Here is a 14,675-nt window from a genome sequence, read left to right as displayed (position 1 = left end):
ATGAATCAAGATATGGATCCATGCACAGACTTTTACGAATTTGCTTGCGGTGGCTACGAGCGGAAAACTATGCTTCCAACCGGATATCCTAAATGGAATTATGCTATGCAAATTTCTGACTCAATTTATTTGACCATAAAAGATTTATTAGGTAACAAACGGGAGGAAGGAAGGAAGGAAGGAAGGAAGGAAGGAAGGAAGGAAGGAAGGAAGGAAGGAAGGAAGGAAGGAAGGAAGGAAGGAAGGAAGGAAGGAAGGAAGGAAGAAAGGAAGGAAAGAGAAGACAAAAGAAGAGAAGGGAAAGTTAGGGGTGCGGAGTGTAGTATAGTGGTTGAGATGGGGAATGATAATTAAGGGGAGATTGGAAGACTGCACGGGAAGAGGGAATTGGAGAGGAGAAAAAGAATTGTTAAGAAAGTATCTAAATGAGGGGGGGGGGGGTGGACATGAATATTATATAAAGAGAATTGATAAATATATAAATATTTCAGATTTATTTAATTTGTCATAATGTTTAGGACTTTTTATTAATATCCACTCATAATTTTTTTACAAGTAAAATGAAAATGAATATAACTAGGCCATTACGATTAAATTTAAATGTATCGTTTAGAAAAGGAATTAGTAATTATATTTAGCAGAATTTATAAGTATAATTGTAATTATAATTAGGAATTAATTACATTAATTAGGCTCCTCCCTAGAATTTATTTATTTTATAGGCTAAACATAAGTAAAATAATTTTTTATATCGCTATTGAATAACACATAGCGAAACGACTATCTACCATAGCATTTACTAATTTTAGAAATAGCAAATCATTAATTATTTTTAAATCATAGTAAAATACTTATTTAATTTAATAGATTATTATTTTAAATCCTATTAAATCATATTCCATAAATAAATAAAGAAAATCCACATACAAAATACGAAGGAATGGCAGAAAGACAAGCTAAGATCTATTATGATTCTTGTTTAGATAAGACCAACGTTAGAAAAAAATTGCAAGGAATGCCTTTAAAGAAACTATTAGATTTATATGGAGGTTGGGACTTGTTAAACGTGTATAAAAAGTCTTCCGCTTTCATAAATGCTTCTTCCACACTGAAAAAAAGTTTTTCTAATTCATCTTATTTATTTTAAACATACATTCCTTTATTAAAACTTTATTCAAACTCTGTAAAATTAACTTTCTAGATAAAAATTTTAAGCAATATTTATTTTGTGGTCACATTTTTTGATATCAATATATGGCCCATGCCAAATAATAATTTTCAATTTTGTTTCTGGTCGGGCTTTTCGGAACAAGGGATCGAGCTGAATGGAACAAATTTTTCAAAAAAGCTCGATGCAGTTCACTTTAATAAATGATGAATTTACTCCAATGTAGTGTTTTAACGGTTCTTTTTGAGCCGATATTTAAAATGGCTAACTCAATATTTTATCCAGAATAATATTAGGCAAGCCTGAAGATTTTGCTTGTAGAAGGAACAAAGGTTTTGTTTGACATCTATTGGCCAAATCACATGGCTTAGGCAATATTTTTCTGGCTAAAATATCGAGTTAGCCGTTTTTAAAAATCGGCTCAAACGAGTCGTTTAAATACACTACTCCTTAATATAAATATTTTTTTTCTTTCAAGGTAATCCCTTTCTTTTAAAAAAAATAGTCAGATACCCTGAAAAAGGTTTTCCTGACAAGTTCAATTCTGTGTTCTTTAGTCTAGATATTCATCTCGATCCTAAAAATTCTTCCAAGAACTTACTCTTCATCTTTCCAGGAGAACTAACCTTCCCACACAAGGATTACTACGACGACAATGATCTTTATAATAGTTCTTTGATGTACATGGCAAAGATTGGAAATTTGTTATTAAAGAATCGAACTGTTTCTAAGTATTTGGAAATGCTAGACGAGAATATTAAATTCAATCAGCATGCCATTAATAAAAGTGATCTTAATAGGACCCAAAAAGAGAAGAAGAAACAGATGTGGAGTCAACTCAGAAACGTTATGTCAAATATATTAGATTTAGAGAAGCTTATAGCGAATGTAAAATTTTATTTTATTTATTCATAGAAAACAATTATATTGATTAATTATTAAGCAGGTGAAGTAAAAAAAATATATACTCATAATTGAAATTTTGAATTGGGGTCGATGAATAAATTTTACAATTTGAAATATTGGCATTAATCAATGAAATCGAAAAAATGTCACAAACGAGTCAACTCATAATATAACCATTTTAATACCCCCTTTAAAAGAAACGTAATGTCAATCAAAATGGAAAAGTGTCATTTAAAAAAAATAGAAAATTCTCAATAAAAAAAATGGAAAAATGTATTATCCTGAAATGTCAATCTTTTTTGGTTTCTTTTTTTAAGAGCTAATTTCTTTATTCCCCTTGTCATTCGTAATCATTCTTTTTTTGTAATAAATTTGTCCTAGTGGGAGATTTGTAGAAAATAAATGGCGTGTCATTTTTAAATTTTGAAAAATCCGGCATAGGTTTCTGGGACTGTAATATATCAAATCGACATATTTCTGTCATCTAAATGGTAGGATCGTGCGGGAATCTGATATTATCCTCAAATTTGAAAGTTTGTAAAAAACCGAATATTATCAATTATTGGTTTGCATATCCAACTTGATGAGTATTTGATGACCGAACAATAATTGTTAATTAAATATAGTAAACGAAGGTCGATTAACTGAAGCACAATATACGATTAACGCTAATATCGAATAAAGGATTCGCAGTAAACGAATATGGAATAACCTACTAACAAATAACGAACAACTGAAGTAGTAAAATAAAATATTGAAACTTCATATAAAAAAGAATATGGACAAATACTACTGAGAAAAAATGGAAGTATGAGGATACGCTGGTGTTACAATACTTATAAGAAATAAATGCAAGAATGCTAGATATTTTTTAGTATTATCTATATTTTTAATTAAAATTGTTAAGTATTATGTCCAAATTTACTTTATTACAAAAACTAACTATATTTTATTTTACGTAATAAATGACAACATGATAAATTTTGAATCTTAGATGATTGACTATTAAAGTTTCCTCAGAAAATTAAATAATTTAATATCAGATTTGTTTTCAGCACTTCAACCCCCTCCCCTTCCCCTTTCACTCGCTTAAAGGAAATAAATAATGATATAGATTTTGATCACCCTCATAAGATTTTGAATGATTTTATTTAAAATGTGATGTCGGGATTTTAGTATTATTTAAATATTTTCCCAATATAAAGTTGTTATTCATAAGATATAACATCACTCTGTCGTTAAGTGCGGTAGAAGTTTTATTGCTGCAAAAAAATGTCTGTGCAGATAAATGGGGATGCCTTATTGATAAAAGTTTTGAGAATGTTCTATTACTGAATTCTAATATCTCTTAATTACTCTGGATAACACATTTAATGTAAATATTGGGACCATTTTTTAAAAAATATTTTTAATACTAATTGATTTAGGCTTAGCCAGGGGTAAATGGGGAGGGGGGGGGGTTATAACATTTTAAAATTACGAATTATATATTCATTAAGAACATTTGTATAAAAATAAAAGCGAAAACCCCAAAATAATTTTTTAAACCTAGTGGAACTAAAGGCCTACAATAAGTGAACCTACAGGCCTTAAAAAGTTTACTGATTAAACCTATCTAATAGCCCTCCCCCCCCATCCCCATTAGCAAAATCTTAACTCCTATATGAATTGATTTATAATTGACATTCATATGTGTTTAAAATACTTATTTGTATATTTGCTTTTCTCTTAGTTAATTTATTTTAAAAATTACTATCATAATATTTAAAAACCTATTCCTTAATAGTTGTTAAACAAACATATTTAAATAATTTTATCTTTATAAAAACAATACAATTTTTTACTTGCTGATAACCTTGATAATAAATTTAGTCTCCTAGATCCATCTTTGTCTTGATGTGCAGGATTCAAATTACAGGCTGGACCTCACATTAGTTTAACACTTCCACACACGTATCCACAAATATGTAACAAGAAATTGAAACATTTATTTAACAACTATAAACCTTATATTCATAGTCATGCAAAGAAATGATAATTTTGTTACAAAACTTATCACAAATTTAATAACAACATAAATTGCTAAAAATCATGGGAAGGCTAACCTCTCAAAATGCATAAAACGTCCACCTAATAAAAAGATCTCATTACATGAACAAATAAAATCACACATAGATAATTTTGACACTATCCAAATGATTAATTACACTCATAACAATAAAATGCAAGTAGATTATATAACACCCAAATGCAAAATAAAATCTAATAAAATAGATCAAGGTGACATCGGAGCAATTAAACTTATATCTTCAGAAATCGTCTTTCTCCTATTACCGAAAAAAAATTTGCTACTAAAAAAACTACATCCCAAGACTTTCATAGATAATTTACCCATCTTCCCAATCCACCAGATTACAATTTTCACCAATGATGAAATAGTCAACGCTATCAACAAAAATTCAGCAGTTGGCCTTGATGGTTTCAAACACTCCTATTTTCAATACTTAATAAATTCAAAAACCCACAGCTTTCTCATCTAGATTTTAATAACTTTTTGTAATAACATATTTAATAAGGTTATCCCAATACAAACTCACCAAATAGCATGCCTAATCACTTTAACCAAGCCAGATGATGGTACCCCTCCCATACCAGTAGGCTCCTTTTTCAGAAATTGCCAAAATCATAATCTAATATATCAAAATTCGGCTTTTTACAACCGAATCTAAAGAATTTTTATATATGCGTCAAAAAATTCAGATAAGAATTTTTAGATACAATTATGGTTCCCTTTTGGGAACACAATTATGAAATTTTATTTTTAATTTTAAATTGTTTCAATATGATAGTTTTTTAAATATTATGATAGAAATTTTAAAATTATTTATATATAAAAAATTTTTTTAGTTAGAATTTGAATGGCACGTAGCGTGATATATCTTATTATAAAGGATAAATATTTAGTCATTTAATATAAAAAAAAGTTGCTTGATAACATAATTTTTAATCTTGGCGATATCATTATTAAAATTTATATTATAAAATATTTCTTTTATATTCAGATTACTCCATTAAATATGGAGGATACGAAATACCAGTCGTTGCAAGAGTTGGATAAAAATTTTGATTTCGTTAGTTCAATGATAAATCTTTTTAACTTTTTAAATACTTACAAACTATGTAAGTAAATTAGGCAAGTAGCTAGTTTGAAGTTATAAATTTAAAAATTATAGTTTATTGCTATGTATTATGGTAGCCATTAAAGATGAGATGTTTAGATGGTTATTTAGCCGTATACGCGTTTTATATTTAAATATATTAATATATTTTTGGTTAAAAAAAATTAACCTATAGGTCCCTCCTATCCTAACTTTAAGATAAAAAAAAATTTATATATTGCTATAACCCTGGGCTAATTTTCAGAATACTATTTAGGGAATAAATTAGACTTTTTCGTGAAATATTAATTCAATTTCAAAAGCAAAATTTAGTAGAAAACAGTAATGAATTTATAAATGTTCTAAAAATAAAAAAATATGTATTACCCTCCCCCCCTTTATAATTAGATGAATTGGACAAGTTTTATAAATCAAATTTTCAAACCCCTCAACATCTCCATAGCTGCCGATCATCCTTTTTGGGTCACGTCCATCTCCTACATGGAAGCGTTAACTAGCCTTATCAAGCAGTACTTAAATGAACCAAACTCATCTAGGTAGGTATTTCAAATAAAAGAAAGTCAGCAAAAAAAATTATTTACTTCTTTCCTTTCTTTTGTAAAATTATAGCACATAACTATTTTATTTTGTTTAATATATTTTATAAAATACCATTAGAATTTTACATGATTACATAATGTGGCACAAGATAAGGCCTCTCACACGTTATTTGTCAAAAAAATTCAGCTATGATCCAAATGTCAAAGATAACACTAGTTCTGATTGGAAGTTATGTTTGGAAGAATTTCCCATGTTTATGAATTTCCCACTCAGTTCCCTTTACCTGAAATCCAATTTTTATTCGAGGGATAAATTGAAAGTAATAGATAAAGCTATTAAGTCAATTTAAAAAAATTATACTATTAATTGTAAATTTTTCAGCTAAAAGAAATGGTTGATATGATAAAATTGTCTTATAAAAAAAGTTTGCAGGATCTTAATTGGATGGATAAAACTACCAAAGCTAGATCTATCGCAAAGGTTTCATAAAAAATTTTCCCTGAATTCTTTTAAACTACATATGTCTATTCTAATATACCATTTTGATTTACCCAACTTGTAACCAGTTAAGTTTAATAGTAAATTTTTTAATATCAGATTTTTAAAATTAACTAAATTCATAAATACTTTTATTAGGTGGATGCGATGAAATTCAAAATTGGTTATCCTGACTACATAATAAATCCCAATGAACTGGACAAAGATTACCTAGGAGTAAATAAAAATATTTTTACCACTAATGAAAAATATGATTAAATATCACACATTGTTATCCAATAAAGCGCAATCTATTTTTTAAGTTTAATAAGTTTAAAATCTTTGAAATTATTATTTTTTTCCGATAAAAATGGCCCTTTTAGCTAAATATTTTGGTTAGTTTTTATGGATTCCTAAATATGAATTTATATTATATCCCATGCACCTTGTTTTTCTTATCTATAGTTAGAATATTTTTAAATTCAAACCTTTTTAAATATAACTAATTAAGCTTTGATTTTATAAAAAAAATTTTAAAACTTTATTTTATCTTTCTTGTTTACTTTAATCAATGCCGATTCCATTCCATCATGCCCCCTCAAATCAGAAGTTACAAAATAATACCTTTTCAATATTTACGCCGAAGAAATATTTTTTTTATTTTTAAATAAAATTCAAATTATCGTTAAACAAACCTCAGGCTCCAATATGATTTTTTTAAATTCAATTTGAAAAATAATAATATTATTATGTATAATATATAATTAAATTTTTAAATTTATTTTATGTCTATTTTATTTCAAAGCTAAATATGCAAAAGAATTCATACTTTAAAATTACCTCAATCAAGATATTGCAAGCCACTTAAACAAATTAAAAAAACTTTTTGAGCCTATCGATAAGGAAAGGTAATTGTAAAAATTATAAACATGAGTGTAAAATAAGTCTTTTCCTTTCCTACCATTTTATATAGATAATTTCCTTTATAGATTATTAGATTTAGTTTTTTCCATATTTTTTTAATATTGGTTTACTAAACTTTCTGTTATTATATTATAGGATAAAGATAAATCAAATAAAATTAAAAATATAAATCAAAGGAATTTTTAAATTTATAATAAGTTTTAAAATTTTTTTATAATATAAAAGTTTATGAATATCATTTAGAATAGAATGACAAAGACATTCAGTTGATTAAAAAAGATATTCTTTAAAGTTTTAAATAAATAGATTTATATACAATTAAATATAAATAAAAACGCTATATTACAGATACTTTTTACCTCCTCATTTAGCTGAAGCTTATTACTCATGGTCCGAAAACGATATAAGTTTTATTCTTGAAATAAATATTTAAGAATTTGTATATTGTCTTAAATTTGAAACTTTTGTAATCAATTTGCTTAATGAAACCTTGAAAATACAAATATAATTCAATTTTTTTTATTTATATAATTCGCACAAGCATTTTTGGCTGGACTTTTGCAAAAACCGTACTATGATATCACCTATCCAAAGTATGAGAGAAATAATATTATTATTTATTATAAATATCATTCACTATCAAGTTTTTAATGTTACAATGTAGCTAGTTTCTAGCTAGTCTAAGTTCGCAAACTAGCAAGATAATTTACAAATAAATAAAATTATCATTTTTACTATTTAATTTATTTATTGCTTACTTAGATATTTATGTACTATTTTAACCAGAGCTAACAACCCCAATCGTAAATCAAGACTCTTAGACCCTAGCGATTTTTTTGAACCCGAACCCTATTTTATTTAGATTGTTTTTCTATTTATTCATAATTTTTATTATAATTTATGCAAAATATATAATTATGCTGCTTCTACCTAACTTAAAAACAATCAAAATCTTTTCGATCAATAATATTTTTTAAAATTTAAAAATATATATATCATTTTTAAATGAGCTAAGAGTAAATCTGGATATTGCTGCTTTACCTCCATCAGGTGAACCTGGATGAAGAAAGTATTATACTATTCAGAGGTTTTCATGGTTAAAAAAAAATATATGTCTGGCATATAAAATGCACATTTTCTATGATTAAGTGTAAGCCCTGTGACTGCACTGAGATTCCAAATGAAAGACGGTATCTTTATATATTGCTATGGTCTCTATTATTGATGGAATCATACGCATTAAATGACACTTTATAAAACTATGAAAAAAATAAGAAAAAATAACTATATGTGTTAATAATACTAAGACTAGATTTTCCTCGGAGAGTTTGAATTTCAAACTATTCCCAAACTTTATTTATATGGTCAAATCGAAATATTTTTTTTGGTAACAATTGGAAAAGACATTGTGTGTTTGAAACAGATGTGCATCCATACAGATCAGCCAAAGGCACACCATTTTGGTTTTCCATATAAATAATGTTCATAAAATTTTATTAACACTTAAAAAAAATTCGATGAGGAAAACAAAATGGCGTATACCATCAGTTGTTTTATATTCAAACGACATTCCGAAATGCATTTTTAATTAATGATTCATTAATCAGGGTAAATATTATCTGTCATCGAAAAATTATATGTAAAAAACCCATATTTAATATATCTAAGTATTTTTTTTCTCTCCTTCTATCCGCTAGGGTAGTCGGAAAGGAAGATAAGTGAATAGGGCAGATAAAGGACGAAATAGAATTGTGTATAATAAGAAGGAAGAAAGATGGAGTCCTTATTCCTCTTGGCCATCTTTTTATTTTACACTTAATCTCCTTTCCGCTTCTTTAGGCCTTCTTCATCCAATCGGGCGACGAATTAAGAGGGTCCTTTATAGACATTGTTTCTATTCATATTTATTTGTCTGTTAATAAAATAAAATATTACCTTTATATCATTTTTTTTTTGGAGATATTATTTTTTTAAAAAATAATCCTTAAAACTAGTGTTGTTAAACGGCCAATTTTTTAAACGGCTAACTCAATATTTTACAGAAAAATATTGCCCAAGCCTAGAGATTTCGATAATATATGTCTAGACCTTTGTTCCTTCTATGAGCAAAATCTTCAGGCTTGTTTAATATTTTTCTTGATAAAATTTTGAGTTAGCCGTTATTAAAAATCGGCTCTAATCGAATGCTTAACAACACCACTAAAAACGCTTCCTCATCATGAAATTCACATCTGAATTCGTTTTTTTCCCAAAATATTCTTTTTATACTTGATACATCTTCTATATTTATACACAAGCCATATGTTTATTTGCTAGTATAATATAAATAAATAAAATTTATATTTTATATTCATCATAGCACTTATCTATTTGGAGCCATAGGAAGCCTTATATCCCACGAAATAAGCCACGGCTTTGATAATAACGGTAAATGTTATGTTTTGTAAAAAGATTAAGAGGAAGAGATAAGATAAATACAATGTAGAATTACTTGATATAGTAAATTATAATTTTTATAGGTAGAAACTATGACGAAAAGGGTAATTTGAATAAATGGTGGACAAATGAATCGATAAAAATTTACCAAGAAAAAATAAATTGCTACCAAAAACAATATTCTAATTATTCGATTAATAGTCATAAGGTTTATCATACCATGTACAGTCAAATCTGCCTAATTTGGGCCTTTGATAATCTGGGCAACTCCCTAATTTGACCAAAATTTAAGTCCCAATCCCCATTAACTACTATAAGAAAATGCCTTGATAGGCACCTGTCAAATGGGCAGATTTTTATTTTTTGTTTACTTATATAAAGTAGCCATTTTTTGTTTTTTTACTGTATTCACTTATTTGTATTATGAAATTTTATAAACTATTCATATTTTGATGAATTAATAAAAAAAAATAAAAGAATTATTTGAGAATAGTTGAACATTATCTTACTTTTTGCAAAACTAAAACAGATGATAAAATAATTTTTTAAAGTAAAAAAAAAGTCTTGATAAATATGGCAACTGCCTATGTTAGGCAATGCCCTTGGTCCAATTTCTCAAATTAGACAGGTTTGACTGAACTAGATAAAGTTTTTATTTGATTGAATGTATGCCTATAAGTCTATTAGTTAAGTAGTATAATAGCTAATTGATTGATTAATGTATCACGTGATGTTTTATATAATTATAATTTATGGCAATTTAAATTAACTATAAGTGAATTTAGTTATAATTTTAAATTACTAAAATAAATATTTATAAAGATATTAGATAATTATATAGCGGAAGATTATTATCAAAAAAAAAATGTTTATTTAGTCATTATTTATAACTTGTCATTCTTTTAATTTTTTTTTATAATACAATTTTTTTTTCTTCTCACTTTTAATCAATAAAAATATATATAAGCTGAACTTCGAACAAACTCTAGGGGAAGATATAGCAGATAACGGAGGGGTTTTTATATCATTACAAGTATAATTATCAGAAATAAGATTATTCGATTATATGTAACATGAAATAATGATGGGAATTTGTTATTTTTAGATCGAATAATATTACACTTAATTAAATATTTTTTTTTTCAGATCACATATGATCCTGATATTGAATTATTTTTCTGTAAATAATACTAAAATTTTTTTAACTTGATTCAATCAAAATCAAAATAAATTTAACAAAAAAATATCTTAAAAGTCAAATTTAAGATAATAGTTGGTGTGATTAAATGGCTCGTTTTGATCCGATTTTTAAAAACGACTAACTCAATACTTCACCCAAAAAAATATTACCCAAGCCTGAAGATTTTGCTCATAGAAGGAACAAAGGTCTGGACATATATTATCGAAATCTTGAGGTTTAGACATTATTTTTCTGACTAAAATATTGAGTTAGCCGTTTTAAAAATAGGCTCAAAACGAGTCGTTTAAAAATAAAATTTGAATGAAAAGAAAATGAGAAATAAAAGAAAAGAAAAGAAAATCAATCGATAATAAAAAAATCACGTTAAATCAAAATGTCTTTAGGATATGATAAAGAAATTATCGACCTCATTAACAATATGGATTTTGTAAATTTACCAGAGTTCCTAACGGAAAACCTGAACTGAACCTTTTTAAAAAATGTTATCTCTTTAAATCTCAATAAACTTGTTTAAACGGGTTTATATAGGTTTTCATTTTGTAAAATTACTAAATAATGTAATTTATATGTATTATAATGTATTGATAATTTAAAATTATAAAAAGTATATAGCAATTGTTTAAGGAACACATATAAGGTAATTTCTATTTATCTATCTTAAAACTCACGATTTAAAATAAAGAAAATTAATACTACATTTAGCCAATTTTCTAATTTATTCCAATAGATAAAGCAAGAGAGAGCATATAAAAATGACGCATTGTGAAATTTTCATACCCCTGGATGTCCTAGTTTAAAAGTTTTTTAGCCTAGAATATCTAAATTAGGTCGACCAGGACATGGCCTAAAAACTTATTCGCTTATTATTTATTTAGACGATTGTTTTTTTTTAGATCAATATAAAGTTTTTATGAAAATTAAATAGGCTTTGAAAAGTTATCAAGCCATGAACAAGAGTGCCATATACTCTTCCAAGTCCAATATAACAGATGAACAACTCTTTTTCCTTGCTTACGCTCAAGTTTATTTAAAATAAATTTTAAAAAAAATATTATATATTTATAAATGAAATAAGATATACTGTTCTAAGGAAACACTGGAGAATCAATTATTGGAAATTACAATTGATTTACACAGCCCAAAAAAATACAGGTTACTTATTCATTTTCCATGTGTCTGTCAAATAAAATGTCGGATTATTTTAATTTATTTGTAAACGTTTTATTATGAAAAGGCAAAGGTACAACTTTATAAACAATGACTAAAGTTTGATTGGATCGAGTTGTAGCAATATTTTCCTATTAAAATATTAGGGTGTTTTCTACGAAATTAATCTCACTTTCCCATAGTTAGTAACGATAGTGTTTGCAAAGATCCGTTCCCGTCTTGTTCGGTCCTTTTTTCTAAAATGAAACTGGACTAATGGACTACCGTCAGTCAAGTCCGGTTTGGTCGGTCCGATCACGTCTAAAAATGTTTTTTTTTTGTTGAGCTACAATATTAATAATGAAATGTGTTAAATTACCAATATTTTAATTATATCTCAAATTTTTATTATATTATTTATTCAAAAAAATTAAAAACCACTAATTTTTTGAAAATAATTTAAGTCAATTTGATTCGCATATATATTAGTTTTTGGTTATAAAATAAAACTGATTTCTTAAAATAATCAAAAAATTATTCCATTTTTTATCCATCCAATACTGATACATTTCGTTAATCTTGGGTTTTTATTTTGTTTCCATCTCTAATCGTAACTATAAGTAGGTTTATTTGTTTTTTATTCATCTATTTAAAATTATGAGCTCATTTGATAATAATTTACTTGTGCTTGAAGAATTGGGAAATATCTGGCGACATATTTTACATGTCTTCCCAGAATTATCCTTTCAAAAAATTTATATATTCTTTAACATATTTTCAAATTTGAATTTGAACGATTATTTTCATTTGCACTAAACACTATATTTTTAAATCAATAGTTAATCTTTAGCTGAGGATGGTGATTCAATAATATTATCATTTTCTATGATTTAAATTTCCATTTCTAATAAATTAAATTACTTGACGAATGAATGAAAAGGAAAAATAAAAAAAGCAAACGATGAATGAGATATTATAAAGTGTTAGACATTAAATAATCATGTTTTATGTGTTCATGAACATAGACATTAAGTAAAAAAGCAATTCATAGTAAAATTTTATCTTTTTTAATAGGTCTTCGGTCGGACCTGTCCGGACCATCTGATCGGACCGTCTCGTCGAACTCAATATTCAGATGAGACCGAACTGGACCGGATTGCAAACACCATGTAACGATACACTATCTAAATTAAATATATAGCTAGCTATATCCATTCCTGGGGGCAGCATTATTTTTACTGGCAAAGTGACAGATGTTTATGAATACAAGAATTTGACTATTATTTCGCCTATACACTAGAAATAAGCTAGGCTTAAATTTATATTTTTTTAAAATATGGTTTAATGATATTACTAGCAATTTATTCTAACCAAATTTCAACAATATTTGGACCAATCAAATTATTATCATTGTTTATCGAATAGTTTTATTTGGCAAAATTAAATTATAGCGTTCTTTTATGAACTCGTTTTTATTGGATTTCAAAACTTTACGATCCAGAATAATTATAAACTTTTTATAAAGCCTTATGTCGTCCAAGGGGTTCTTATTTTATTTCTTGATTCTGGATAAAATGGTAATATTTGGGTGCGTTTGATGTGTCCTAAGGGGTTATTAAAATTTTTTAAAAAAGATGAATAGCAATTTTTTAAACAAATTTTTAAACGATTTTAATGTTAGATAATAGATATATAATTTGTATAGTAGAAATTAAATAAATTATTATTTCATTAAAATCAAAAAGAATAAATAAATGTATAATTCATACACTAAAATTTTTCCATTTTTTAAATAAAGATTAACGTATCAAAATAAATCAGGCTTTTAAAAAAGATACTTTTTCAAAAATAGAGACACATTTATTAATGAACATTACTTTACCGCATTTTTAAGTAGCTATTAAGTAAGATAAAATGTTTAATATTTAGTCAAAAATTAATTAAGGCATCTATAATCATGTCCAAAACCACTGTCTTAATGATCGGAGTCAGGGGGTAAGAGCCATGCCTTTATACATCTTTTATTGAAAGCAGGGTGGTAAGCTCCTATGGAGAGTTAAAAATATGGAGGGAGTAAAAGCAACCCAAACCTGGCCTCCCATTTTTTTTCTCTGTCATAACTCAAATTATAAATTTGGAAAAATAACAAATAGGGAATAGACTCGAAGATTCCATATAAATCTTTGATAAAAAATAAAATTAATATATTTAATAATAATTCATAGAATTAACGGAGTTGTATCTAACTTAAAACAGTTCTCAAAGGCATTTAACTGTTCTGCTAAAGCCAACATGAATCCTCTCAACAAATGTACTCTTTGGATTTAAATGGAGTCTTGGGAAACGGATAGAAGAAAATATGAACAAGAAGAATGAATCCTTTTCAATATTATTATTAGATTTCTTTTCATATTTTATTTAATATATTAACATAATAAATATGATATTAAAATTTTTATTTGCTAAGCGGCGCTGGTTACATTACAATTACTTTTACAAATTTGTATTTAAAAAAAAAAAATTGTTAATCAAATAAAATTTAAATATTTGTCCAAACTTCAATAAATCAAATTTAAAATTTCAACTATGCGCCATTCTTTCTTTTTATTTAACTTGATCTGATCTCCATACAATATAAAATGTATTACGAATGATTCTAGGCACCTCCTTGGATAATTTTAGTAAAATTTAAAGTATA

General features: G+C 26.4%; 1 protein-coding gene across 1 annotated transcript; it reads left to right on the top strand.

The window, feature by feature from the left end:
* On the top strand, window positions 1-13,150 carry LOC135924030 (endothelin-converting enzyme homolog). The gene is made up of 16 exons (XM_065459078.1): window positions 1-151; window positions 915-1,118; window positions 1,647-2,056; window positions 5,137-5,205; window positions 5,641-5,789; window positions 5,911-6,112; window positions 6,175-6,273; window positions 6,430-6,507; window positions 6,576-6,592; window positions 7,543-7,601; window positions 7,736-7,787; window positions 9,554-9,621; window positions 9,714-9,838; window positions 10,598-10,663; window positions 11,757-11,852; window positions 13,052-13,150. The coding sequence occupies exons 1-16, from the start codon at window positions 1-3 to the stop codon at window positions 13,148-13,150; spliced, it is 1,944 nt and encodes a 647-aa protein (XP_065315150.1).
* The last annotated feature ends 1,525 nt before the right edge of the window (window positions 13,151-14,675 follow it).

The sequence above is a fragment of the Gordionus sp. m RMFG-2023 genome, chromosome 2 (assembly GCF_954871325.1).
Source record: "Gordionus sp. m RMFG-2023 chromosome 2, tfGorSpeb1-WG-v2, whole genome shotgun sequence".
NCBI lineage: Eukaryota > Metazoa > Nematomorpha > Gordioida > Chordodea > Parachordodidae > Gordionus > Gordionus sp. m RMFG-2023.
Note: the sequence above shows the minus strand (reverse complement) of the source record. Positions and strands in the feature narration are given on the sequence as shown.

Coding starts and splice junctions, on each gene's coding strand:
- LOC135924030 (XM_065459078.1), top strand. CDS start 1: ATGAATCAAGATATGGATCCATGCACAGACTTTTACGAATTTGCTTGC. Junction 2,057..5,136: donor TAGAGAAGCTTATAGCGAAT/GTAAAATTTTAT, acceptor TTTTATATTCAG/ATTACTCCATTAAATATGGA. Junction 10,664..11,756: donor GGGTTTTTATATCATTACAA/GTATAATTATCA, acceptor AAAATTAAATAG/GCTTTGAAAAGTTATCAAGC.